This window comes from Ischnura elegans (genome assembly GCF_921293095.1).
Source record: "Ischnura elegans chromosome 13 unlocalized genomic scaffold, ioIscEleg1.1 SUPER_13_unloc_2, whole genome shotgun sequence".
Lineage (NCBI taxonomy): Eukaryota > Metazoa > Arthropoda > Insecta > Odonata > Coenagrionidae > Ischnura > Ischnura elegans.
In genome coordinates, this window is record NW_025791658.1 from 7,202,003 (window position 1) to 7,228,813 (window position 26,811).

Genomic DNA, 26,811 nt, shown 5'->3' on the forward strand with positions numbered 1-26,811 from the left:
GGGCTTTAAAATTAGCTGCCAGCTATCAAAGTGTTAATTAGGTTTAACTAAATTTTTGCGAACAAAAAGTAGCTCAAAAGAGAGAATGCGGATGACACCAAAAAGTAAACGAAACTAGTAGCACTCACTCTGCCCTCTTTTGTTTCTGCTTTGCTTTGCGGGCCGATGTTTCTGCTTTGTGGGACGCAAGACCCACCACCAAAAGTGTAAGAAAGAGAGACCAATGCTTTCAAATAAGTTTTCCCAGCAAATGGGCAATGGCAAGATAAGTAAATTCCTAGGAAATACAAGGATTCGTTGAAATTGTTTTCATTGTGAATGCGCTGTGAAACAGCAGGGAGCTCTTTCCTTTGGAGAAGGGATAATCCTGGTAGGGCTCCCTGTGGTGAGGGTGCCTTTGTGCTCTCAGCCATTACGTTTTGGTTATTGGTTATTTTCATCACCTCTGCAGTGAGCATTCAGTTTATGCGATTTTTTCCCTACATTCGCTCTCCAGAAACAAACAGTCATTTATTTAAAAGATCAATATATATTACAAACTATATAAAATATTCAATATGTATATACTTAGTTTTATGGTCAATTTTTTCTTCTTTCTTTCAAATCTTTTCTTTTCCTAGTAGTAATAAAATGTTATGGTGTATTCCCATGAGTATAATATGTCCTTGGTAATTAGGGAGGGATAGAAGACCCACCACCGATAGTAAATAAATATGTAGTAATAGAGACCTATGCGTTCTAATAAGTTTCTCCCGCTAATGGACAGCAAAGATAAATAAAGTCCTAGGAAATGCAAGGATTCATTGGAATTGTTATCATCGTGAATACTGCAGGGATCTCTTACTCTCTTGGAGAATCTGGGTAGCAATCCCCGTGGTGAGGGTGCCCAGTCCTCGAAAGATGCCCTTGTGCTATCTGCCTTTAGGTTGGGACGAGTTCAAGCAACTGCAAGGAAAGGACGGAAATAAAACCTGAAGGAAAGGCAGGCAGTGGCAAGAAAATCTGGTCAAATGTTGAAAAATGTATTTCCCACACACATCCATGCAGACTGTTCAAAAACGTTCCAGCAGTCTAAGGGTTAATAGGGTGGTTTCCTATTATTTTTTATTGCCTAAATCGAAAGATTATTACTCCTGGAGTACAAATTTCACGCTTTTAGATTTTTAAATGATGATATCTGTTTTTCACGATCAAATGAAAAGTGAACATTTTAAAGCGCGCGAAAAAGTGCCGGCTAAGTATGAATGCTGGGAAAACTCCGTGTGACATGATTCTGGTTCCCGCTGCCGCAAGTGAGGTGACCTTGGGGCGACGCTTTGAGCGCTGATACGATGCAGGATGGTAGCAGGTAGCTAAGTACCCTGCTATCTGGTAGCACTTGGCTTTAATAAGGATACTACCTTATCAAACGAAGAAAACTTTCCGACCTCTAGCAGTTTTAATAGGTGATTATTAAGACATGTTTCCCTGAGCTCTGTGCCTCATGCATGCATCGGAAAACCTCAGACGATATAGAACTCCTATCTACTCATATAGAAACTAGGTCCCTGTGATGTCACGTGGAGTGGCATCGCATGGGCGCCAATCTGGCCTTTTTCAAATGAGTATAGAATTGACCATTGCCATTCGTCTAAACCGGTATTTCTAAAACCAAATAATTTGTATATTATGAATACAGTAGTGGTGGGTAACGAATCACTATCAATGCTTTTCATTTTCTTTGATGAAGGAAACTTCCCTATTCTATAAACCTGTCGATGTCCTTGGACATGTGCAACACACGATGATGCCGTGTGCCTTGGGGAACAGAGATTCAAGGGGTCCCCAATGCATACAAATGACAGGTGAATTGCAATGCAAATGCTGAAACTGAAACATTGGTGGCTTTCAACTGGGTGAAGTGCTTTCCATAGGGAAAAGTCTAAGCTTTTCCTCATAGCATTATTCAAACCAAAGAAACTTGTTCTTTATTGTGAAAAATGTTTGGGAAACTTACTTTAACCCTTTCGAGACGGCAGAGTTTTCGTCTTGGCATGACTGCTGTACTGAGCCCCAAGAGGCTCCTCTTTCTCGTGGAGTACATTCATTAAGAAGGGTCTAGCGGATTATTACACTCTCTGAGCTCCAACCTTTTTCGATCCCTCCCAGCAGGAACTCTGAATAATCTTGGACTCCAACTGTAGCTGTGTTTCCTCCTTTCCAGGTTTACGCACCTACCTGCGGCATTGGTTTGCAGTCGACTTATGGATTGCTTATATGTATTTGGCACATGGATAATTATTGCTTGCAGGTGAATTGCAGACTTTGAATAGATTTCCTCATTTTTTTCTAACCACTGTCAAATTTTAAAAAATTTTGTAAGGTCAATATTAATGCATTTAACAGCACCAATTGCCATGTTGCTATTTATACAGAACTTGAGATACAAGTTAATATTTATCATAGAATTTTGTTTAAAAATTGTAAATGCTGCTAAAAAAACAAAGAATTCAACTCTTGGTTTATCTGTATTGAGAAAAGAACTAATATTTATTTAAAATGTGACAGGATAAACAATTGTGTGACTGTGGTCCCTTATTGCTAAGAGGGAAAATATAGGACAAAGGGTCTGGGTACCAGCTCCCGGATTTAGTGGGTAAAGCCTAAACCCAGCAGTGTTGGGTTCCGAAACAAAGAAGTTTTACACCCCTGATCATCATTAAAGGGGGAGTTAGGAAACATATATATTTTCGGCATTCGTTTCTTTGTGCAAAAACCCTCTGATGAAAATATGCATCTTTTGTCTCCCAGGTCAAGAAACGCCCACACGTATATTTTAGTCCTTAGTAGGGAAAAGGTTGAACTGAAATTTCGTTACATGGGAAATACATTACACAGGAAATTTTGTACAAGGGATGGAACAAAATTTCATTATACTGAATAATTCCATACACTGGCGTTCGTTATAAAGACGTTTCACTGCACCACCAATGGCAAGGTGGATTAACAATCGGTCTTAACTTTTAGCTGATAAGAAAAAGTAAGTATGGTCTGGACACCAACTATCATAATACTGCACAACAATATTAAGTTGTTCCGAATGGAGAAAGAGTCAACCATCTGGTATATCCACCAGCAGCACCAAAAAAATACAATTATGTGCATGTATGCAGGGTCACCACACAAACAATGATAAAGCACTGGAAGGTAATTGATGGAAGGTTATAAGGAAAAAAAGAAACCATTTGATTGAAAGAAACATGTTAATTCATTTCTAGCACGTATGGACATGAAGTACATTTACACAACAATCTGAGTGAAAGGCTTTAATTTTTTGAATTGCTCAACTATAATCATATAGGTAATTCCTCTGCAGTCCAATCAAGATAAATCTACAGAAATAGTCAACCTTTCGGGTAGACTCAACTTTTAACTTTAGGTTTAGTTAATTAATCAGCACATGATTCAAGAAAAATCGAAAGAAAGAGCCAATCTTTTTGGTAGACCCACATATTTTATCAATTCTTTAGCATAAGGTTCAAAACAAATCGAAAGAAAGAGTCAACCTTTATGGTAGACTCACGGTTTTCAACATTTCCACAGCATAAGATCCAGAAAAAATCGACAGAAATAGCCAACATTTTTGGTTAACTGAACATTTAACTTCAGATTTGGTTAATTTCTCATGTTTATGATTCAAAACACACCAACAGAAAGAGTAAACCTTTCAGGTAGACTCAAAGCTAAAAAATGATTTTGGATGATTCCTTAGTAGGAGATTCTAAAAATAATCAACAGAAAGATTCAACTTTTCACATAGACCCAAATGTAAACAATGATTTTGGATGATTCCTTAGCAGGAAATTGCAAAAATAATCGATAGAAAGAGTCAACCATTTAGGTATACTCATGTATGAGCTATGCATTTGGTTAAACTCTCAGTAGAAAAAAAACTCAAAACTAATTGACAGAAATAGTCAACCTCTTAGATAGAATCAACAATGAACTTAAGATTTGTTAATTGCTCATTATGATAATTATAATAAATAGACTGAAAGAGTACACCATTTTGGTAGACTCCACAAGTGGCCCTATGTACTCTCACAGAGTTGTTTTTTTCCATATTGGTGCTGCTGTCCGGTATACCGGATGGTAGACTTTTTCTTCATTCTCTAAAACTGAAGAATATCAAGGAACTGCTGCATGTAAGGTTTTGAAATTAAGTTGAGCTATTTCATAGATGCAAGAATTTCTTTCCCAGAGTTAACTTCCATTTCCCATCTTATATCCACGTTAATTTACATGTATTGTTCTTACACGATTTATGCTGACATCACTGACAAAGTGAAAATGGAATAAGACTGAGCCCATTTCAAAGTTTCATGCTTATTTTTCCCTTAATTGGAAAATGAATAAAATCAAAGCTAGTTTTTACTATGATTTCACCATGTTGCGCTACACTTCTCTAAGAACTGTCAGCACAGTATCGACACTGGTATCTCACACTACATATGGGTGTTTTGCTGATTTTTTTACACACAAAACATAAGGGTTAAACATTTGTGGAAGTAAGGTATAGATACTATATGAATCTTTGACTCCCAAAAATGCTGCATTTCACAAGACAGCAAACAAAAATTTGCTCGTCATTGTACAAACTAGTGAAATACTCTACAGAATGAAAAATTAACCTATCTCATGAAATATCAATAGAAAAGCAATTGATATAAGCACGCAAGAGTGAGTGAAGATAAGTATTCTTCCCAGCTCAACTCATAAGTGAAATTATGAAAAACAGAAAGTATGTATACATGAATAATAGGGTAAATTCCTTCATCAAAGAAATTGAAATTGCAATTCGTTACCCATTATTAGTGAATTCATAATATACAAATTATTTGGTGTTAGAAATCCCAGATTAGACGAATGTTAATGGTCATTTTTAACCTAATTTGAAAAAGTTCAGATTGGCACCCATGCAATACCACTCCACGTGACGTCACAGGGACCTAGATGCTATGAGAGTAGTCAGGAGTTTGATATCATCTGAGATTACCAATGCATGCATAAGGCACAGAGCTTAAGAAAACATTTCTTAATAATCAGCTTTTAAAATTGCCTAAGGTCGGAAATTTCCTTCAGTTGATAGGGTATTAATAATCCTAATTTAAGCCAAGCTCTACCTTCTAGTAGGGTACTCTACGCTACGGCCATGCTTGGCAGCAAGCAGCCTGCATCGTAGCGGCGTTCATAGCCTTACACCCAGACAGCCTCACACAGCAGCAGCCAGAGGTCACACCATTTTTTCCCAGGATTCATACTTAGCCATCCCATTTTAATCCAGAAAAATAGATATCCTCATTTAAAAATGTAGTGCTTTAATTATTTTAATATTGTCATTTAAAAAGCCTGACATATGTACTCCATAAAATACAAATCATTTGGTTTTATATATTCCTGTTTATACAAATGGCAATGGACGACTTTAACCTCATTTGAAAAAGGCCAGATTGGCGCCCATGCGATGCCACTCCACGTGACGTCACAGGGACCTAGTTTCTACACGAGTAGATAGGAGTTTTACATCGTCTGACATTACCAATGCATGCAGGAGGCATAGAGCTCAGGGAAACATCTCTTAATTATCACCTATTTAAATTACATATTGTGGCAAAATTTCCTTTGTTTGATAGGGTATTGATAATCCAAGCCAATAAAAATTATTTAAGCCCAGTGCTACCTGCTAGTAGGGTTATCCACTATCTGCTAGCATCCTGCATCATAGCCTTGCACCAAGGTGCCTCACAAGGTGGCAGCCGGAACTAGAATGATGTCACACAGTTTTTTCCCAGCATTCATACTTAACCATCACGTTAGGCATTTTTGCGAGCTTGAAAACTTTCGCCATTGATTTAATTGCAGAAAATAGTTATGATCATTTAAAAATCTTGTGCTTAATTAATTTAAATATTGCCATTTAAAAAGTGTGAAATATGTACTCCAGAAGTAATTATCTTTTGATTTAGGCAATAAAAAATAATAGGAAACCACCATATTCAGGTGTTTTATCCTTCACAATCAGTTACAACACTCCCTCTTGACTTATATATATAGAGTTATTGGCTAGCCGTGGATAGCACTCACCTACTGAATCCATCTTAGACTTATGGGTCATCGTACAACTCTCAATCAGCTCTCCATCCTCGGCAAATGAAGGCTGTAAGAAAGTATCAACACGTGAATCATGTATGGAAGGGAACAATGGAACTATTTTAGAAAGAGGTAAATTAAAACTGTCTTTCAAAACATACAACAGCAGACTCCCGATTATCCGGGTTGCAGATTGTCTGTGCATGATTTTCACTCTAGCACAAATTTTCTGAGATCTTTTTAAAAGTAATCAAATGCAAAATCATCGGAATTTCGGCGTTAATGCTAGGATCACCGGGCTTATTATGTCCGTTAGAATCCCCTTTGTAAAACGGAAGCGATCGGTTGCTGGCTGCATTCACGGGTGCACCGTGTTCCTCTTTTCCGAGACTCGCCATGCACGACCTCGCTCCGTGATCACGGATACACGTCCCGCAGCAGTTGCAACCCGGGCAACTTGATGAGATGTGACTAGGTGGCATGGTGCCTGTAAGCATTGTTCCGACGTCGAGCAGTGGTTTTGAAGCATTCATGCAAACCACTTTTCAGTATCCACGATCACACATGCGCTGATGAGTGGTTTTTGAAACCAGGCCTTAAATGGAGCATTTGTAATACAAGGACAACCATGTCATCGCTGCTAAAAATATCGCGATCTGGCAAAGAAAGCTCTCATTGACTCTAGGAAGGACTCCAAAATAACAGAAAAGTTGCTTGCGTAATAATTTATTCTTTGTTCTATGTAAATTATGAGTATTGCAAGACATTTTAAGAGAAAGTTTGGGTTATCCGTCTTTTCCGAGTATTCGAGAGTCCCTCGCCATCATTAGCCTAGATAATCGGGACTGTACTTTACATCAAAATTTGAAATTTTGGTCAGAACTATTTTTTTACAAAGAAATTCTATCTTCAACACACTGAGGACATTCAAAATAGACTTGTACAGTAGCTCTTACTTTGGTGTTAGTGTTTTACCACATGATATCATCAACTAAATATTCTAATCATTTATGCTTAGTTTAAAAATATGAATGTTACTCTTAGTAATTTCATTGATTAGTGGAAAATTTAATACTGCGCAGAGAAGGAACCTAAAATATTACTTACCAATTTAAAGTCATCTACAAAATCCCTTGATAGAAATTCTACAGGTATAGCATTGGATGATGGCAATCTTTTAGAAAATCAAAATATCGCTGTCAAAAAAAGAAGAAAAGGAAATTTCTGTCCACACTAGATGAGAAGAACTTCAAAATTTCTGCATGGCGAGTTTAGATTAACAAAAAAAGGGTTGAATTAATTACATGGATTTCATACCTTGGAATTCTTGAGAAATGGCTCCCTCTTCGCCCCCGCAAGCTTCCTGTTGTGGTCTGTCAAGATAGCTCTTGTGCCCTCAGCATCCAAGACATTCTCTGGAGAGGCAGTTTTGACCTGGGCCAAAAACAGAGACAAGAAATATAGCAAGACATAAAGAGATAAAGAAATATACAGGGTGCCAAGCCAATTGAAGCAGAAAAATTCATGCATAATTTTCGGTTTTCCGGGGATATTTTGACCCTTCAGTTGCACCGCAAATAACAAACAGCAGTGGGATGCGTGAATTTTATAGAGATAATATGAAAAAAATCAACATCCAATACATTAAGTCTAGTGATGTGGCTTGGTCACGTAGTAGACTTCTTGTACTAGTAGTACTGTCACGTAGTAGACTTCGAGTAGTACCTGCTCCCAGATTTTGAGGGTATGCTATAAACCCTGCTGTGTTGGGTCCCGAAACAAGGACATCACACACCCGCGACAGTCATAAAAGGAGGAGAACTAGGAAATGTACATGTTCAGCATTTGTTTGCATGCGTAGGAAAATATTCAATGAAAATATACGGCTTTTGTCTCCCAGGTCAAGAAACATCCTGATGCATATTTTTGTCTGTATTTTAGTAGGGAAAGGGTTAATCATGGTAAGGTAAATTTATAAATTAAGCAACGAATCATGAGTTCATATATTAGACCTCACCCAAAAAAACATTACGAAGATTTTTTTCCTCGCGAGCCGGCCCAAAAATGGGGTTGAATGGGATACTCAAAGGCAAGGCATACACAAGTAAATACGGCATGCTTTTAGTGTTCTGAGGGTGTATTGGGCTACCCTTGGGTAAGGTAGACCATTTAAATGATACCAAAACCTGTGAAGAGGCAGTGAATTGGCGACTGGGGGCCGCCAACTATTATGCCTCTCATCACCCGGGGGAGAGGGCAGCAGCTCTTCTTCACATGTGCGAAGGTGGAGACCATAATGGTCGGTACAGCGACACACATTCCACTGCAGGCGTGAAAACATTTACTTAACGGCTGTAGTACTGCGATGTGGAAGGCAAGGGGAAACCACCACATTACCATCCCGAGGAGTCGCAGCTACTCCACTCAATTTATATAATGACATGATGTGAAAGAGAAGAAATACGTAGGTGTGAAACGATTAGCTGATAGGAGAATAGAGTGGCGAGCTGAGTCAAACCAATCCTAGGATTGTTGACCAATGATGATGATGATGATGATGATGTTTAAAAGGACAAGAATTAGGTTCAGGAAATAGGACATTGCATTTAAAATTTAGATTTATTGAATGCAAGCACAGAGGCTGCTTCGACCTCGTAAGTAGATATTGACATCACCTGGATTTCTATTCCTCTTAACCCTTCACCAGTGATGTGCAATTCTTGTTACACTACCAGTGACGTGCAGTCTGGGAGACCGCAATAAATCAAAAATTCATAAAATATTGCTACGCCATTTTTATTGTTTTGTTTAATTTTTCTTTGAATGCTTAACTATTTTAAAACTTATATTAAAATATTTACACTCCCAATAGGAACCAATTTGTCATAAAAAATTGTGATTTGAAGCAGGATCAAAAACCTGATGCCAAAAACACTTGAGTTATAATTATTATATTTATGTATCAATATTTTGCCAGATTCAAAAAAGGCCTTAAATTTCAAAGTTGGAAGGCTAAGTAGTAAGTAGCCATGAAATTTATCCTGCTTATTCCTTTTCTTGATGCATTCTTAGTAAGAGACGTGCGGTCTCACAGACCTCTAATCGAATTCAATTGCAAATTTACAGAAATTAATAAAAGGAATGTTAAATATTAAGAGTGGGATGTCCTTGTTATGCAAAAATATGAAGCTAACGAGGATTATAGATATTTTGAAATCTTAGTTTTGAAAATATTCATAATTTTAGAAATTCAGCGGTCTCTCAGACCGCACGTCACCGGTTAAGGATTAATCTTAGTGTAATTAATTATGTACTTACTATATTTAATTTTAATCCATTATAGTTTTTTTAATCTTCCTAGAGTCAAGAGCGCTAGAAATTTCGATTCTGTTGTCTTGTATGAACTTACACATTTAGATGTGGCTGTTTAATTCTATTAACCCTTTCGAGACAGTGAAGTTTTCGTATTAGCATGACTGCTGTACTGAGCCTTTTTTCTTTAAGAGACTCTTCTTTCACGGTTCCCACCCAAACTGAAATATGAAATTCAAGTTTTTTCCCAGGTTCTCACGGTCCAGATGCCTTCAAATGCATGGTTTTAAAATAAATCATTTTAGGCAGAAATATTGATCACGTAAAAATCATCGGCCGCAGGTTAACTAAAAATTTAACAAACGCAACAGACGCAGTGAATGCAAACGCAGCTATGGAAGTGTTATCTCTCCTGACGTCACGTATCGTTTGCAAGCTCCCGCTAAAGGTTGTGAGCAGGAAAATGGAGGGATCAGGGTGCCAGGGGTGTTAAGAAGAGTCAGAATTTTCGCAGCTGTTAATGAACACTTTGGTTACCAGTCTTCCAGCTTTGGTACAGGCTTAAGGTCAACGTGTCATCACAGAACAAACAGACGAATAATTGCGCTTAGAATACACGTGTGCAGATAAATGCATGGACACAGTTTTTGCGCATGACTGACCTTGAAACATGATCGACTCATCAATTTTTTTTTGCTCTTTTAATCATGCTTCTAAAATCAAGTTTAAGAGATTTTTAAGGTTATATGACGAAATTCACGGTTTTTTTTCACGGTTTTTCTAGAAGATTCCAAATTTTCACATGGCACCTGTCTCAACGCCGAAATCCAAGATTGAAAATTCGACCACCTCTATCATGGAAAATCGAAATCGTTTATTCCTCGGAATTGCTTTAACACATCGAAATTCCAAGATAGCCAAAAAATCAATCAAAAACTCTAGTATCTTGCGTTTAAAGGAATTTGTCCTGCGATGACTGCAAGTTGGTCAAAAAAATTCTGTACGTAGTGCCATAAGAAAAGCATGGGGCACTTTCAAAAAATCATAAAAAATAGTATATATCAAATCATTGCAATGACAACTACACCAAAAAATCAACCAAAAATCTAGTTTATGTCAAGGGAATGTCATGTTCCTCACATATTTAGAAAAACATTATAAAAGTGAAAAAGTTTTATTCCCATAAGGCTCCCATGATAATTCAAGTCAATATATCTTGGCAAGGTTTTTTCATGGCAGACAAAATTCACTGCTTATTCATGGATTTAAGATATTCACGGCTGAGTGGGAATCCTGTTTGAACACTATTTTGGCCAATATTGGTTTAAATATTGATGCCTGGCATAAGGAACGTAACGCCCAATATTTTTTAAAGTATTGCGTGCTGATTCATTGGTCAATAAATTGTAAAGTTGCATACAGGCTTTACAATGGACACACAAAAAATCCATCACCGATGCCTTTCAGGACTAAATGTCCTTTGCACTCACATCAAATATCCAGATCGTTGTAAACATATATGAACAAGAACCGAATAACTTGCGAAATTTCTCAGTAGTATATCATTCCACAATTTAAAATGGACATCCATTGAAGTTCATGGAGGAATTAATTTATGATGTGGTAGACTAATGACATCTTATTCACGGTTTTAAGGTTTTCACGGCAAAGAGGGAACCCTGTCTTCCCCTGGTACGGAGCATTTTTGCTAGACATTCGTTATCAAGGGTATCCCGGATAATCACAAGCTCTCAGCCCCAACCTTTTCGACTCATCCCAGTGGGGAATCTGCATCATCTTGGACTCCGACAGTAGATGTACTCCCTCCTTTCCTGGTTTACAACCCTACCAGCGGCATTGGTTCGCGGTCAACTTATGGATTGCTTACATGTATTTGGCACATAGATAATTGTTGCTTGCACGTACATTGCAGACTTTGAATTGGATCCTCATTTTTTTATCTGAGCATTGTCAAATTTGAAAAAGGTTCTTTGGTAAATATTAATGCATTTGATGCAGCAACAATTTCCATGTTGATGTTTATTCAGAACTCGAGATATAAGTTAATATTTATTGCAGAGTTTTGTTTAAAAATTGTAAACGCTGTTCAAAAGACAAAGAATTCAATTCATAGTTTATATTTCGTGAGAAAAGAAGAAATATTTGTTTCGAAATGTGACTGGATAAACAAATGTATGAATGTGGTACCTTACCGCTAAGAGGGGTAATATAAAACTGAGTACCTGCTCCCGCATTTCGAGGGTAAAGCCTAAACCCTACAGTGTTGGGTCCGGAAACAAAGACGTTTTACACCCCCGACCATCATAAAAGGGGGAGTTAGGAAATGTATATATATTCGGCAATCGTTCATTTGTGTAAGAAAACGTCCGATGAAAATACTTGGCATTTGTCTCCTGGGTCAAGAAATGTCCACACATATACTTTCATCTTTAGTAGGGAAAAGGTTAAGCCACTCAAATAAAAATTATGCCAAATATATTTCATAATTATGTCAGAAAATGGGCGTTAAGCTGGAAACAAAAGTATATTAAATTCCAGGTTGGAGAAAATATTCATGCATAATTCTGAATCTCATTGTTAACGTTATGTCTCACCACATTTCAGTGATTTTTGTGGTTATGATGGTGAGAATTAGAGTTTCTCTAATAGTGAAGTTTCTGCTATTTTTTAATTTCATTCAGTGGGCTTCAGAAACTTTTTTGTGAGGTATTTTTGTTAAAAATGCGTTTCACTTGGGTGGTGCCAGGATTCAAAGGAAACGCCGGGACTGGACCCAAAGTTCAACTTTTTAGCTTTACAAAAGATGCTGATTTGAAGAAGAAGTGTATTTGTGCGATAAGAAGAGACAATTTCACTACAAAAGGACACCTTCTCGCATTTTTTCTATATTTTTTGATAATTTGGCTTTGCTTTTGGACAAATGTCTCGTTAAAAACCGTTTTATTATCCTTTGTGGTGATTTCAATGTTGATTTTAGTCAGATTAGTAATATGAGCACCTGTCTGTGGGACCTATTTTCAGCATTTAATATCAAGCAAACAATATTTGTTCCTACTAGACAAACTTCCCAATCTGCCTCAACTATTGATAATATTTTTTGCAACTTGAAGTGTGAGCTGGGCACAGCAGTTGAATCACATCTTTCAGACCACCATGCTATAATAACGATAATGGAAATATTTTCCGAATATTCTCCCTCTAAGAGGACTAAAGCTAAAAAAAGGTTTTTCACTCCTGAAAATATCAGTGAATTTTGTAATGCTATGCAATTGACAACCTGGGATACTGTTTATTGTTCAGTCTCAGTAAATGACAAATTCAATATCTTTCTCACACTCTTTAACAGCTGTTTTCCATTAGAAAATTCTAAATCAAGTAGGTCTCCTAGTAAAACTTGGATTACTCCTGATATTATCCATAATGCACAAGTTCTCAAATCTCTATGGGTTAGTTATAAAGCTACAAATGATAGTGAATTAAAACGTCAGTATATTGACTTTAAAAAGCACTGCTCCAGTGTGATCAACAGCACCAGAAAAATGTATAACATCAAATCAATTTCCTCCTCCAATAACAAATCTAAACCGCCTGGAACATTATTTATAATACCTATGGGAAATCCAAGGACATTAATTTTACCTAATCAATTCTCCACAATAACATTTCAATTCATGACCCTGAGCAAATTGCCACCTTCTTCAACAATCATTTCCTGGATACCATTACAAAACCAGCTACTGGACGCATTAACTCAGATAACTACTCACATATACATTCAGTTATGAATAATATATACTTTTACCCTACATGTGAAAAGGAAATTGAATCTGTAATTTAAAAAAAATTAATTTAAAACACTCAGCTGGATGGGATGAGATTCCATGCTCCCTTCTTAAAAGAAATTGCATGAACTTACCTCTCACTCCTATCACGCATCTGGTCAATGCCTCTCTTTCCTCTGGCATCTTTCCTGATAAACTACAGATGGCTACTGTGGTTCCCTTACTCAAAAAGGGTGATCCTCATGATATGGATAACTATTGACCTGTCTCTAAATTATCAGTCTTCTAAAAAATATTTGAAAGTATCATTTCAAGGTGGATTATGTCTTTTTTAATCAAGAACAATGTTCTATCAAAAAGCCAATTTGGTTTCATAGGTGGCCTCTCTGCTGAATTTGCCATTTAAAATTTATTGATGCTGTCATTGATGGTCTCGATCATCATTTACATACCATTGGGATTTTTTATGATCTCACTAAATCTTTTGACTCTGTTGACCTGGAGATTCTTCTTATGAAAGTTCACTTCTATGGAATAAGGGGCATCCCTAACAACCTCATTAGATCTTTTCTTTCAAATAGGATTCAATCAGTAACTGTTACACATGTCATGACGGAAATGGCTCCTTCTTCGCCCCCGCAAGCTTCCTGTTGTGGTCTGTCAAGATAGCTCTTGTGCCCTCAGCATCCAAGACATTCTCTGGAGAGGCAGTTTTGACCTGGGCCAACAACAGAGATACAGATATATAGCAAGAAATAAAGAGATAAAGAAATATACAGGGTGCCAAGCCAATTGAAGCAGAAAAATTCATGCATAATTTTCGGTTTTCCGGGGATATTTTGACCCTTCAGTTGCACCGCAAATAACAAACAGCAGCGGGATGCGTGAATTTTATAGAGATAATATGAAAAATATCAACATCCAATACATTAAGTCTAGTGATGTGGCTTGGTCACGTAGTAGACTTCTTGAAAGATACACCAAGGCAAAAAATATTCCAGGCACAAGAAATTTCCATCATTTTGTGCCTTTACCCGATGGAAAAGTCACTGCAAAGTTCACTGGCCTGGATGATGAGCACAGCATCATATCTGATTTTTGTTCTGAAAGTGGATTTTCCAGATAATTTGGCTGCTGGTTTGTATGCAGCTTGTACTTACAGCAAGCAGTGTGGTACATTGGACTAGTGGAAGCTCTCAACCATGAAGAAGGTGGTACTTCAGTTAAATTCATGACACCTTAAGGGCCCTCACCTTCATTATTCTCTTGGCCAGAGAGATATGTTTGCTGTATGCCACTAGGACACATATTGTGGGTGCTTAATTCTCCTGCAACCACAAGCTCTGGGTGTCATACTACTTATTGAGGGAGGAAGTGGCCAACATTGAAAAAGAATATTTAGACTTTGTGAAAAACACTAAGACATCAGAATAAGAATGTGGTCAGCAATTTAAAAAGAGGAGGCTCACTTTCTAATCAATTGGTAAGGATGTTCATTTAATTTTACTGTTTTTACCTAAATTTCCAATGATATAGAATGACAAAATGAAACATTGAAAGGGTGAAGTACCTGAGAAATTTCTCAATTCAAATGATTTGATGACAGTTCCCTATGACATTTGGTAATGTACTATCATTTTCAAAAGTATGTACACACCCATGAGCTCCACTTAACTCATGTGGTAGGGTCGGTAAAACCTTGGAAGGTTGGCACATTAGGTAACCTGCATTCCCCACCCGTACGCCACCAAGAGCCGACAAGGACGGGCACTGGGGCGATCTGGATATCGAGACAGGAGTCAAGCTACAGGCTCAAATGCCATAGCTGATAGAATCCACAGAGGAAACTCACATCGACGCACAGGTTGGGTAGTGGGAGTGTTTTCTTGCGGGCTCCTTGGCAAGGTTTTCCCTATCTTTAGATTCATATTTGGACTTGCCATTAACCTCTCACAAATTCGTGGCTCCGTAGACGATTAGGATTATTCTGTGCGCAGTAGATGCAGTAGAGTTGTAGGGGAGTTCGAATCCAAAGTGATTACATTTTTTTGTCATTTTATAAAAGAATCATTGTTAACATCAACGCAGTAGACACAGTTGACTTAAGAAAAAATCAATACTGATTTTTTTAAAGAACTTTATTATACAAATTATTAATTAATTACGGTGACTCTATATATATCTAAGTTAACATATTAATTTCTGTACGGATTTATTCACAGTGAATAAATAAGCTAGGGAGGTGGCAGTGGTTGTGTCCTCGTGTCCTTTCGGATATTTACTGCCAAATCTCCATTCAATAAAATTCCTACTCTTAGTAACTACAATTTTCACTAAATAACCAAACACACTCATATCTGAAATCATTTTGAGAATGCTAGAGGAAAACAAATAGCCAAAGTGATTCAAAACACACCAACAGAAAGAGTAAACCTTTCAGGTAGACTCAAAGCTAAAAAATGATTTTGGATGATTCCTTAGTAGTAGATTCTAATAATAATCAACAGAAAGATTCAACTTTTCACATAGACCTAAATGTAAACAATGATTTTGGATGATTCCTTAGCAGGAAATTGCAAAAATAATGGTGTTTCTATATATGCAAGACCGAACTTAAGTGTTACCAGTCTGAATCAAATTCATAGTACTGATAAAACGTTTGAATGTTGTGGTGCCATTCTGAAAATCGGTAACTACAAATATGTTATCCTTGGTGTGTATCGATCACCTAGTAGCTGTGTATTTGAATTTTTTGAAGCCCTTAATGATGCTCTTACGTTGGCATCTACTCTCAATATACAGGGTATCTTATTATATGGTGATGTTAATGTTGATCTATTAAGTGTCTCCCATGATAAATGTGACTTGACAAATCTATTTCAAAGCTTTGTGCTTTCTGTGCTGAATAATGATCCTACTAGAGTTACCACTCAATCTGCTACCCTAATTGATGTTCTTGCAACTACTCTACTGCCCTCTTGCTTGTCAACTACAACTTTTAATATTGGGTTTTCTGATCATATGGCATTAACTTGTTTGGTCAATTTTCCGTCTATTGGTCTCAAAAATAAGCCTAAATTTGTTAGCAAAAGAATCTTCAACATTGCTTCCAGACACACTTTCTTGCAACTAATATCTGATGAATCTTGGATGGATATTTATACAGCATCTGATGCAAATGAAAAGTTTTATCTCTTCTTGAATACCTTTGTCAACCATTTTAATGCTGCATTTCCAGTCAAACATATCAAACAATGCAATGGACCTTTTAACTCTAATTTCTACTCTAAGGAAATAATGGCTGAAAGTAAATCACTGCGAGATATTTACTACCACTGTAAATCAACTGATCCAGACCAGATGGAATCATATAATATGGCTCTAAAAAGATTTAAACTCAAGGTGGTTGAGCACAAAAGGGTAATCAATGAAAATTACATTTCTACTTCGAAAAATCGTTCCAAAGCAACTTGGGAAGTTATTAAGAATAATACTAAATCTACCTCACATTGTGTCAACAACACAACTATCAATTTCAATCATCAGTCACATCTGATCCCCATGTTATTGCTAACCGTTTTAATGAACTCTTTTGTAATTCTCCTCGAAGCCCCACCATAAATTCTGCAGCCTTCAAATCTCGGACCCCTTTTCCCTGCTCAATGTACTTACAGCCCACTGATGCACATGAAGTCACTAAGCTTGTTAACTCCTTCCCCAACAATTGGTCCTCTGGAATTGATGACATCTCTATGCCGATCATTAAAACTGTAATCCATAATATAGCAAGTCCACTAGTTGATATTATTAACACCTCTTTCCTAAGTGGTGAATTTCCCTCTCACATGAAACTAGCCATAGTATCTCCTATCCCAAAAAAAGGCTCATCTTCAGACCCCAACAATTATAGACCAATTTCTGCCCTTACTGCTTTTTCCAAAATTTTCGAAAAAGTGTTCTATTCCCGTATCATTTCTTATCTTGAATCAAAAGATATCTTACATGATTCACAGCATGGCTTCAGAAAAGCAAGATCGACAATTACTGCTGCATATCAATTGTTAAATTCCATCTATAATGCCCGAGACAAAAATTTACACTCACTAGGAGTGTTTTATGACTTATCAAAAGCTTTTGATAGAGTCAATCATGATATTCTCTTACTTAAGCTGGCCAACATTGGAATAAGAGGAAAAACCTTGGACTGGATAAGATCATATTTAACTGGTAGGAAACAAATTGTGAAATATACGTGCCGGTCACAGTATAGTAATGATGTATCATTCTCTTCTCCTTTAGATATTAATACTGGGGTCCCCCAAGGTTCCATACTTGGCCCCCTCCTATTTATTATTTTTGTTAATGACCTACCAAACCTGTTTCCTCAACAGGATGTTGTGTTATATGCTGATGATACTTCATGTCTGTCACATTCTAGAAATATTTCTCATCTGGTAAATTCTGTCAATACTTCAATTTCCAGGATGGCTGAGTGGTGCAATACCAACCATTTATCAATTAACATTAACAAAACTGTTTTCTTGGATTTCCACCCTAAGAGTGTCACACCTATAATTAATCACCAACTTAATCTGATGACTGAGCCCATTACCCAAAGTAACTGTGTTAAATTCTTAAGTCTTCTGGTTTCAGACAACCTTAAATGGACACCACACATTGAAGCCATCATGAATCGAGTTAGCACTGGTATTTTTATGCTTAGAAGGCTGGCCCCATTTCTATCTCTTTCTACCCTCAAACTTATCTACCATGCTAATGTTCATGCTCATATATCTTATGGTATTATGTTCTGGGGAATTTCACACCATGCAAAAAAATTATTTTCTCTTCAGAAGCAAGCATTGAAAGCTATGGTTCAAGTGCCTAAGAGGACTCCTGGTAAACCGATCTTTTTAGACCTAAAAATATTAACACTTCCCTCCATTTTTATCTTGAATTGTGCCACTTTTGTTAAAATGCATCCTGAGCATTTTCCTAGAAATCATGAATGGCATGACTACCACACTCGCTCAAAATGTGACGTTCACCTCAAAAGTCACCATCTCTCTCTAGCTCTCAAGGGACCTCATCACACTCCATCCATCATTTTTAATAAACTTCCATCTGAACTGAAAAGATGTCCCCCTTCCCTTTTCAAAGTTAAATTATGTAATTTTTTAGCAGGTAAAGCCTATTATGATATTAGCGATTATTTAAATGATTCTATGTTATTTGTATTATTGTATTTATGTAATTTGTATCATAGTGATTTTTGTGACGAAACCATGCAATGTATATTGCCAGTTCGGTGAATAAAAAACTATTATTATTATTATTATTATTATTTACCACAAGATATCATCAACTAAATATTCTAATCATTTATGCTTAGTTTAAAAATATGAATGTTACTCATCGTAATTCCATTGATTAGTGGAAAATTTAATACTGCGCAGAGAAGGAACCTAAAATATTACTTACCAATTTAAAGTCATCTACAAAATCCCTTGATAGAAATTCTACAGGTATAACATTGGAAGATGGCATTCTTTTAGAAAATCAAAATATCGCTGTCAAAAAAAGAAGAAAAGGAAATTTCTGTCCAAACTAGATGAGAAGAACTTCAAAATTTCTGCATGGCGAGTTTAGATTAACAAAAAATGGGTTGAATTGATTACATGGATTTCATGCATACCTTGGAATTCTTGAGAAATGCCTCCTTCTTCGCCCCCGCAAGCTTCCTGTTGTGGTCTGTCAAGATAGCTCTTGTGCCCTCAGCATCCAAGACATTCTCTGGAGAGGCAGTTTTGACCTGGGCCAAAAACAGAGACACAGAAATATAGCAAGAAATAAAGAGATAAAGAAATATACAGGGTGCCAGGCCAATTGAAGCAGAAAAATTCATGCATAATTTTCGGTTTTCCGGGGATATTTTGACCCTTCAGTTGCGCCGCAAATAACAAACAGCAGTGGGATGCGTGAATTTTATAGAGATAATATGAAAAAAATCAACATCCAATACATTAAGTCTAGTAATGTGGCTTGGTCACGTAGTAGACTTCTTGAAAGATACACCAAGGCAAAAAATATTCCAGGCACAAGAAATTTCCATTATTTTGTGCATTTACCCGATGGAAAAGTCACTGCAAAGTTCACTGGCCTGGATGATGAGCACAGCATCATATCTGATTTTTGTTCTGAAAGTGGATTTTCCAGATAATTTGGCTGCTGGTTTGTATGCAGCTTGTACTTACAGCAAGCAGTGTGGTACATTGGACTAGTGGAAGCTCTCAACCATGAAGAAGGTGGTATTTCAGTTAAATTCATGACACCTAAAGGGCCCTCACCTTCATTATTCTCTTGGCCAGAGAGATATGTTTGCTGTATGCCACTAGGACACATATTGTGGGTGCTTAATTCTCCTGCAACCACAAGCTCTGGGTGTCATACTACTTGTTGAGGGAGGAAGTGGCCAACATTAAAAAAGAATATTTAGACTTTGTGAAAAACACTAAGACATCAGAATAAGAATGTGGTCAGCAATTTAAAAAGAGGAGGCTCACTTTCTAATCAATTGGTAAGGATGTTCATTTAATTTTACTGTTTTTACCTAAATTTCCAATGATATAGAATGACAAAATGAAACATTGAAAGGGTGAAGTACCTGAGAAATTTCTCAATTCAAATGATTTGATGACAGTTCCCTATGACATTTGGTAATGTACTATCATTTTCAAAAGTATGTACACACCCATGAGCTCCACTTAACTCATGTGGTAGGGTCGGTAAAACCTTGGAAGGTTGGCACATTAGGTAACCTGCATTCCCCACCCGTACACCACCAAGAGCCGACAAGGACGGGCACTGGGGCGATCCGGATATCGAGACAGGAGTCAAGCTACAGGCTCAAATGCCATAGCTGATAGAATCCACAAAGGAAACTCATGTCCACGCACAGGTTGGGTAGTGGGAGTGTTTTCTTGCGGGCTCCTTGGCAAGGTTTTCCCTATCTTTAGATTCATATTTGGACTTGCCATTAACCTCTCACAAATTCGTGGCTCCGTAGACGATTAGGATTATTCTGTGCGCAGTAGATGCAGTAGAGTTGTAGGGGAGTTTGAATCCAAAGTGATTACATTTTTTTGTCATTTTATAAAAGAATCATTGTTAACATCAACGCAGTAGACACAGTTGACTTAAGAAAGAATCAATACTGATTTTTTTAAAGGACTTTATTATACAAATTATTAATTAATTACGGTGACTCTATATATATCTAAGTTAACATATTAATTTCTGTACGAATTTATTCACAGTGAATAAATAAGCTAGGGAGGTGGCAGTGGTTGTGTCCTCGTGCCCTTTCGGATATTTATTGCCAAATCTACATTCAATAAAATTCCTACTCTTAGTAACTACAATTTTCACTAAATAACCAAACACACTCATAGTTGAAATCATTTTGAGAATGCTAGAGGAAAACAAATAGCCAAAATGATTCAAAACACACCAACAGAAAGAGTAAACCTTTCAGGTAGACTCAAAGCTAAAAAATGATTTTGGATGATTCCTTAGTAGGAGATTCTAAAAATAATCAACAGAAAGATTCAACTTTTCACATAGACCCAAATGTAAACAATGATTTTGGATGATTCCTTAGCAGGAAATTGCAAAAATAATCGACAGAAAGAGTCAACCATTTAGGTATACTCATGTATGAGCTATGCATTTGGTTAAACTCTCAGTAGAAAAAAAAACTCAAACTAATTGACAGAAATAGTCAACCTCTTAGGTAGAATCAACAATGAACTTAAGATTTGTTAATTGCTCATTATGATAATTATAATAAATAGACTGAAAGAGTACACCATTTTGGTAGACTCCACAAGTGGCCCTATGTACTCTCACAGAGTTGTTTTTTTCCATATTGGTGCTGCTGTCCGGTATACCGGATGGTAGACTTTTTCTTCATTCTCTAAAACTGAAGAATATCAAGGAACTGCTGCATGTAAGGTTTTGAAATTAAGTTGAGCTATTTCATAGATGCAAGAATTTCTTTCCCAGAGTTAACTTCCATTTCCCATCTTATATCCACGTTAAATTACATGTATTGTTCTTACACGATTTATGCTGACATCACTGACAAAGTGAAAATGGAATAAGACTGAGCCCATTTCAAAGTTTCATGCTTATTTTTCCCTTAATTGGAAAATGAATAAAATCAAAGCTAGTTTTTACTATGATTTCACCAAGTTGCGCTAGACTTATCTAAGAACTGTCAGCACAGTATCGACACTGGTATCTCTCACTACATATGGGTGTTTTGCTGATTTTTTTGCACACAAAACATAAGGGTTAAACATTTGTAGAAGTAAGGTATAGATACTATATGAATCTTTGACTCCAAAAAATGCTGCATTTCACAAGACAGCAAACAAAAATTTGCTCGTCATTGTACAAACTAGTGAAATACTCTACAGAATGAAAAATTAACCTATCTCATGAAATATCAATAGAAAAGCAATTGATATAAGCACGCAAGAGTGAGTGAAGATAAGTATTCTTCCCAGCTCAACTCATAAGTGAAATTATGAAAAACAGAAAGTATGGATACATGAATAATAGGGTAAATTCCTTCATCAAAGAAATTGAAAGGCATTTATTGCAATTCGTTACCCATTATTAGTGAATTCATTATATACAAATTATTTGGTGTTAGAAATCCCAGATTAGACGAATGTTTATGGTCATTTTTAACCTAATTTGAAAAAGTTCAGATTGGCACCCATGCAATACCACTCCACGTGACGTCACAGGGACCTAGATGCTATGAGAGTAAATGCGATGGTGGTTGGCGTAACATGGTGAAACTCCTTCATGATGCACAAAGGTTAAAAGTAAGTGTTTTTTTAACCTTTGTGCTATGAGAGTAGTCAGGAGTTTGATATCATCTGAGATTACCAATGCATGCATTAGGCACAGAGCTTAAGAAAACATTTCTTAATAATCACCTATTAAAATTGCCTAAGGTCGGAAAGTTTCCTTCAGTTGATAGGGTATTAATAATCCTAATTTATGCCAAGCTCTACCTACTAGCAGGGTACTCTACGCTACGGCCATGCTTAGCAGCAAGCAGCCTGCATCATAGCAGCGTTCATAGCCTTACACCCAGACAGCCTCACACAGCAGCAGCCAGAGGTCACACCATTTTTTCCCAGCATTCATACTTAGCCATCCCATTTTAATCCAGAAAAATAGATATCCTCGTTTAAAAATGTAGTGCTTTAATTATTTAAATATTGTCATTTAAAAAGCCTGACATATGTACTCCATAAAATACAAATCATTTGGTTTTATATATTCTTGTTTATACGAATGGCAATGGACAACTTTAACCTCATTTGAAAAAGGCCAGATTGGCGCCCATTCTATGTACTTCCACGTGACGTCACAGGGACCTAGTTTTTACACGAGTAGATAGGAGTTTTACATCGTCTGACATTACCAATGCATGCCGGAGGCACAGAGCTCAGGGAAACATCTCTTAATTATCACCTATTTAAATTACATATTGTGGCAAAATTTCCTTTGTTTGATAGGGTATTAATAATCCAAGCCAATAATAATTATTTAAGCCCAGTGCTACCTGCTAGTAGGGTTATCCACTATCTGCTAGCATCCTGCATCATAGCCTTGCACCAAGGTGCCTCACAAGGTGGCAGCCGGAACTAGAATGATGTCACACAGATTTTTCCCAGCATTCATACTTAACCATCACGTTAGGCGTTTTTTGCGAGCTTGAAAATTTTCACCATTGATTTCATTGCAAAAAATAGTTATGGTCTTTTAAAAATCTTGTGCTTTATTAATTTAAGTATTGCCATTTAAAAAGCGTGAAATACGTACACCAGAAGTGATTATCTTTTGATTTAGGCAATAAAATATAATAGGAAACCACCAATTTCAGGTGTTTTATCCTTCACAATCAGTTACAACACTCTCTCTCGACTTATATATATAGAGTTATTGGCTAGCCGTGGATAGCACTCACCTACTGAATCCATCTTAGACTTATGGGTCATCGTACAACTCTCAATCAGCTCTCCATCCTTGGCAAATGAAGGCTGTAAGAAAGTATCACCACGTGAATCATGTATGGAAGGGAACAATGGAACTATTTTAGAAAGAGATAAATTAAAACTGTCTTTCAAAACATACAACAGCAGACTCCCGATTATCCGGGTTGCAGATTCTAGCTCAAATTTTCTGAGATCTTTTTTAAAAGAAATCAAATGCAAAATCATCGGAATTTCGGCGTTAATGCTAGGATCACCGGGCTTATTATGTCCGTTAGATCCCCTTTGGAAAACGGAAGCGATCGGTTGCTGGCTGCATTCACGGGTGCACCGTGTTCCTCTTTTCCGAGACTCGCCATGCACCACCTCGCTCCGTGATCACGGATACACGTCCCGCAGCAGTTGCAACCCGGGCAACTTGATGAGATGTGACTAGGTGGCATGGTGCCTGTAAGCATTGTTCCGACGTCGAGCAGTGGTTTTGAAGCATTCATGCAAACCACTTTTCAGTATCCACGATCACACATGCGCTGATGAGTGGTTTTTGAAACCAGGCCTTACATGGAGCATTTGTAATACAAAGACAACCATGTTATCGCTGCTAAAAATATCGCGATCTGGCAAAGAAAGCTCTCATTGACTCTAGGAAGGACTCCAAAATAACAGAAAAGTTGCTTGTATAATAATTTATTCTTTGTTCTATGTAAATTATGAGCATTGCAAGACATTTTAAGAGAAAGTTTGGGTTATCCGTCTTTTCCGATAATTCGAGCCGTCCTTCGCCATCATTAGCCATTAGGATAATCGGGATTGTACTTTACATCAAAATTTGAAATTTTGGTCAGAACTATTTTTTTACAAAGAAATTCTATCTTCAACACACTGAGGATATTCAAAATAGACTTGTACAGTAGCTCTTACCTTGATGTTAGTGTTTTACCACATGATATCATCAACTAAATATTCTAATCATTTATGCTTAGTTTAAAAATATGAATGTTACTCTTAGTAATTTCATTGATTAGTGGAAAATTTAATACTGCGCAGAGAAGGAACCTTAAATATTACTTACCAATTTAAAGTCATCTACAAAATCCCTTGTTAGAAATTCTACAGGTATAACATTGGAAGATGGCAATCTTTTAGAAAATCAAAATATCGCTGTCAAAAAAAGAAGAAAAGGAAATTTCTGTCCACACTAGATGAGAAGAACTTCAAAATTTCTGCATGGCAAGTTTAGATTAACAAAAAATGGGTTGAATTGATTACATGGATTTCATGCATACCTTGGAATTCTTGAGAAATGCCTCCTTCTTCGCCCCCGCAAGCTTCCTGTTGTGGTCTGTCAAGATAGCTCTTGTGCCCTCAGCATCCAAGACATTCTCTGGAGAGGCATTTTTGACCTGGGCCAAAAACAGAGACACAGAAATATGGCAAGAAATAAAGAGATAAAGAAATACACAGGGTGCCAAGCCAATTGAAGCAGAAAAATTCATGCATAATTTTCGGTTTTCCGGGGATATTTTGACCCTTCAGTTGCACCGCAAATAACAAACAGCAGCGGGATGCGTGAATTTTATAGAGATAATATGAAAAAAATCAACATCCAATACAGTAAGTCTCGTGATGTGGCTTGGTCACGTAGTAGACTTCTTGTACTAGTAGTACTGTCACGTAGTAGACTTCGAGTAGTACCTGCTCCCAGATTTTGAGGGTATGCTATAAACCCTGCTCTGTTGGGTCCCGAAACAAGGACATCACACACCCGCGACCAAATTCACACTCACTTCCTAAATTTCTTGCTTTGACTGGTCACTGGACATAATTTTATTATTTAAATTTTTATTTATTTGTATTATTATTATTATCGACCGAGTTAGTAACGAGGAAGTCCTAAGAAGGGTAAGAGAGAAGAGAAGCCTCATGAAAACCTTAATAAGAAGACGGAACAACCTTATAGGCCACATCTTGAGACATGATGGCCTGATGAAGACAATCGTCGAAGGACAGGTGGAAGGCAAGAATGGAAAAGGAAGACCTCGAACAAAATATATGGAACAAGTAAAGAGAGATGTGAAAGAGAAGAAATACGTAGGAGTGAAAAGATTAGCTGATAGGAGAACTGAGTGGAGAGCTGCGTCAAACCAATCCTAGGATTGTTGACCAGTGATGATGATATTATTATTAAAATTGTTTATATTTATTTGTGATGAACATTGGATAAATTCATGTTTCTTATGTTTTACATGCACAATAATGCTGTGCATATGAATGAACTCAGGATTGAATGACTGCGTGTACTGCCCTTGAAGACGCCATTCAGTGAAAAACTTTTACCCAAACTTCACATGTCCCTGAAAAATAACTTGTGGAGAAGCCCCAGCAAAATTTTATATGGTTTCATCCCTACATGGAAGGAATAAATTGTAAAGTTTTATCAACACCCACGCCGGTGGGTGTTATGCCTGGATGAACTGACATGAAATGATCTAACCACATAGCCAAGGATTCACATAGTCAGAAACATAGTTTGTGGAAAATTGAACCTGTTTCACAAATTCCGTCGACCATGAACGAGGGCTTTCCATTTAACGTAATACAGATGATTAAAAAATGGTGTTGCCTAAAAGCTTTTGATCTCTGTTTTAAGTTCGCCTTAAGTATATGTTGGATTTCGAAGCTTCATGCAGTCACAGAACATTATTGATATTTTTCCTATACGTAGTGACTTATCTTTTACAACATTGAGACATTTCTAGCACATTTAGGCTGTAAACTAATGAGTCAGCAAACAAACAAATCCTCAATAGTTTTTTTAATCCTGTCGACACAAAAACATCATTTAATACTCCCCGTCACTTGCCGCATACCATGATGAAAATGAAAAGTACTCACCTTGGGAGTTATTCTCGATGAAATTTCTCTCAGTTCTGCAAAAAAAACAAATCTTCTTGAAATCACTGAGTTCCGTGAGTTTTTTAACACATAATGGACACACGATGGCGGGCAGGCCATCTCCCACAGAAACCTGAGATAGCAATCAACACGCTGTACGTCAGGAGAATGCGAAATCATCAAGGGAAATCTATCCATAAGCGGAATGAAATAATCAATATTATAATGAAAATCTATAGAATGATACATTCCACTTACCTGTAGACCGACTAAATCATGTAAGGCATCCTTCACAGTAATTTTGTATGCTATATCTGAAGAGAATATGCTATAAAAATTATCATTCTTCTTCATACAAAGCCTGCACATGTTACCCTCGGAATTACTATCTCACGAATCCCAGTCAATCCCGGCGGTAATACTCATTTTTCACAGCAATCTTTCATTCAATCTTGAAATATGTTCAAGAAGAACAAATTCATCAACACAGCACTGGCTTTGCAAAAATTTCAACAAGTAAACAGCATTTTCTTAGATGATGTATGAAAATATCATAGAATTGAATGCTCATGGTAAAAGACAACAAATAATAACTG

At 36.9% G+C, this 26,811-nt stretch overlaps 1 protein-coding gene across 1 annotated transcript; it reads right to left on the bottom strand.

The window, feature by feature from the left end:
• Positions 1–423: 423 nt before the first annotated feature.
• On the bottom strand, positions 424–26,787 carry LOC124172736. Its single transcript, XM_046552207.1, has 8 exons — positions 26,474–26,787; positions 26,216–26,348; positions 24,607–24,723; positions 18,940–19,056; positions 13,379–13,962; positions 7,447–7,563; positions 6,124–6,196; positions 424–945 (listed from the first exon to the last, which is right to left on the bottom strand). Exons 2-5 carry the CDS (start codon positions 26,333–26,335, stop codon positions 13,852–13,854), a joined length of 465 nt encoding a protein of 154 aa, XP_046408163.1. The 5' UTR covers positions 26,336–26,348; positions 26,474–26,787; the 3' UTR covers positions 424–945; positions 6,124–6,196; positions 7,447–7,563; positions 13,379–13,851.
• Positions 26,788–26,811: the final 24 nt, after the last annotated feature.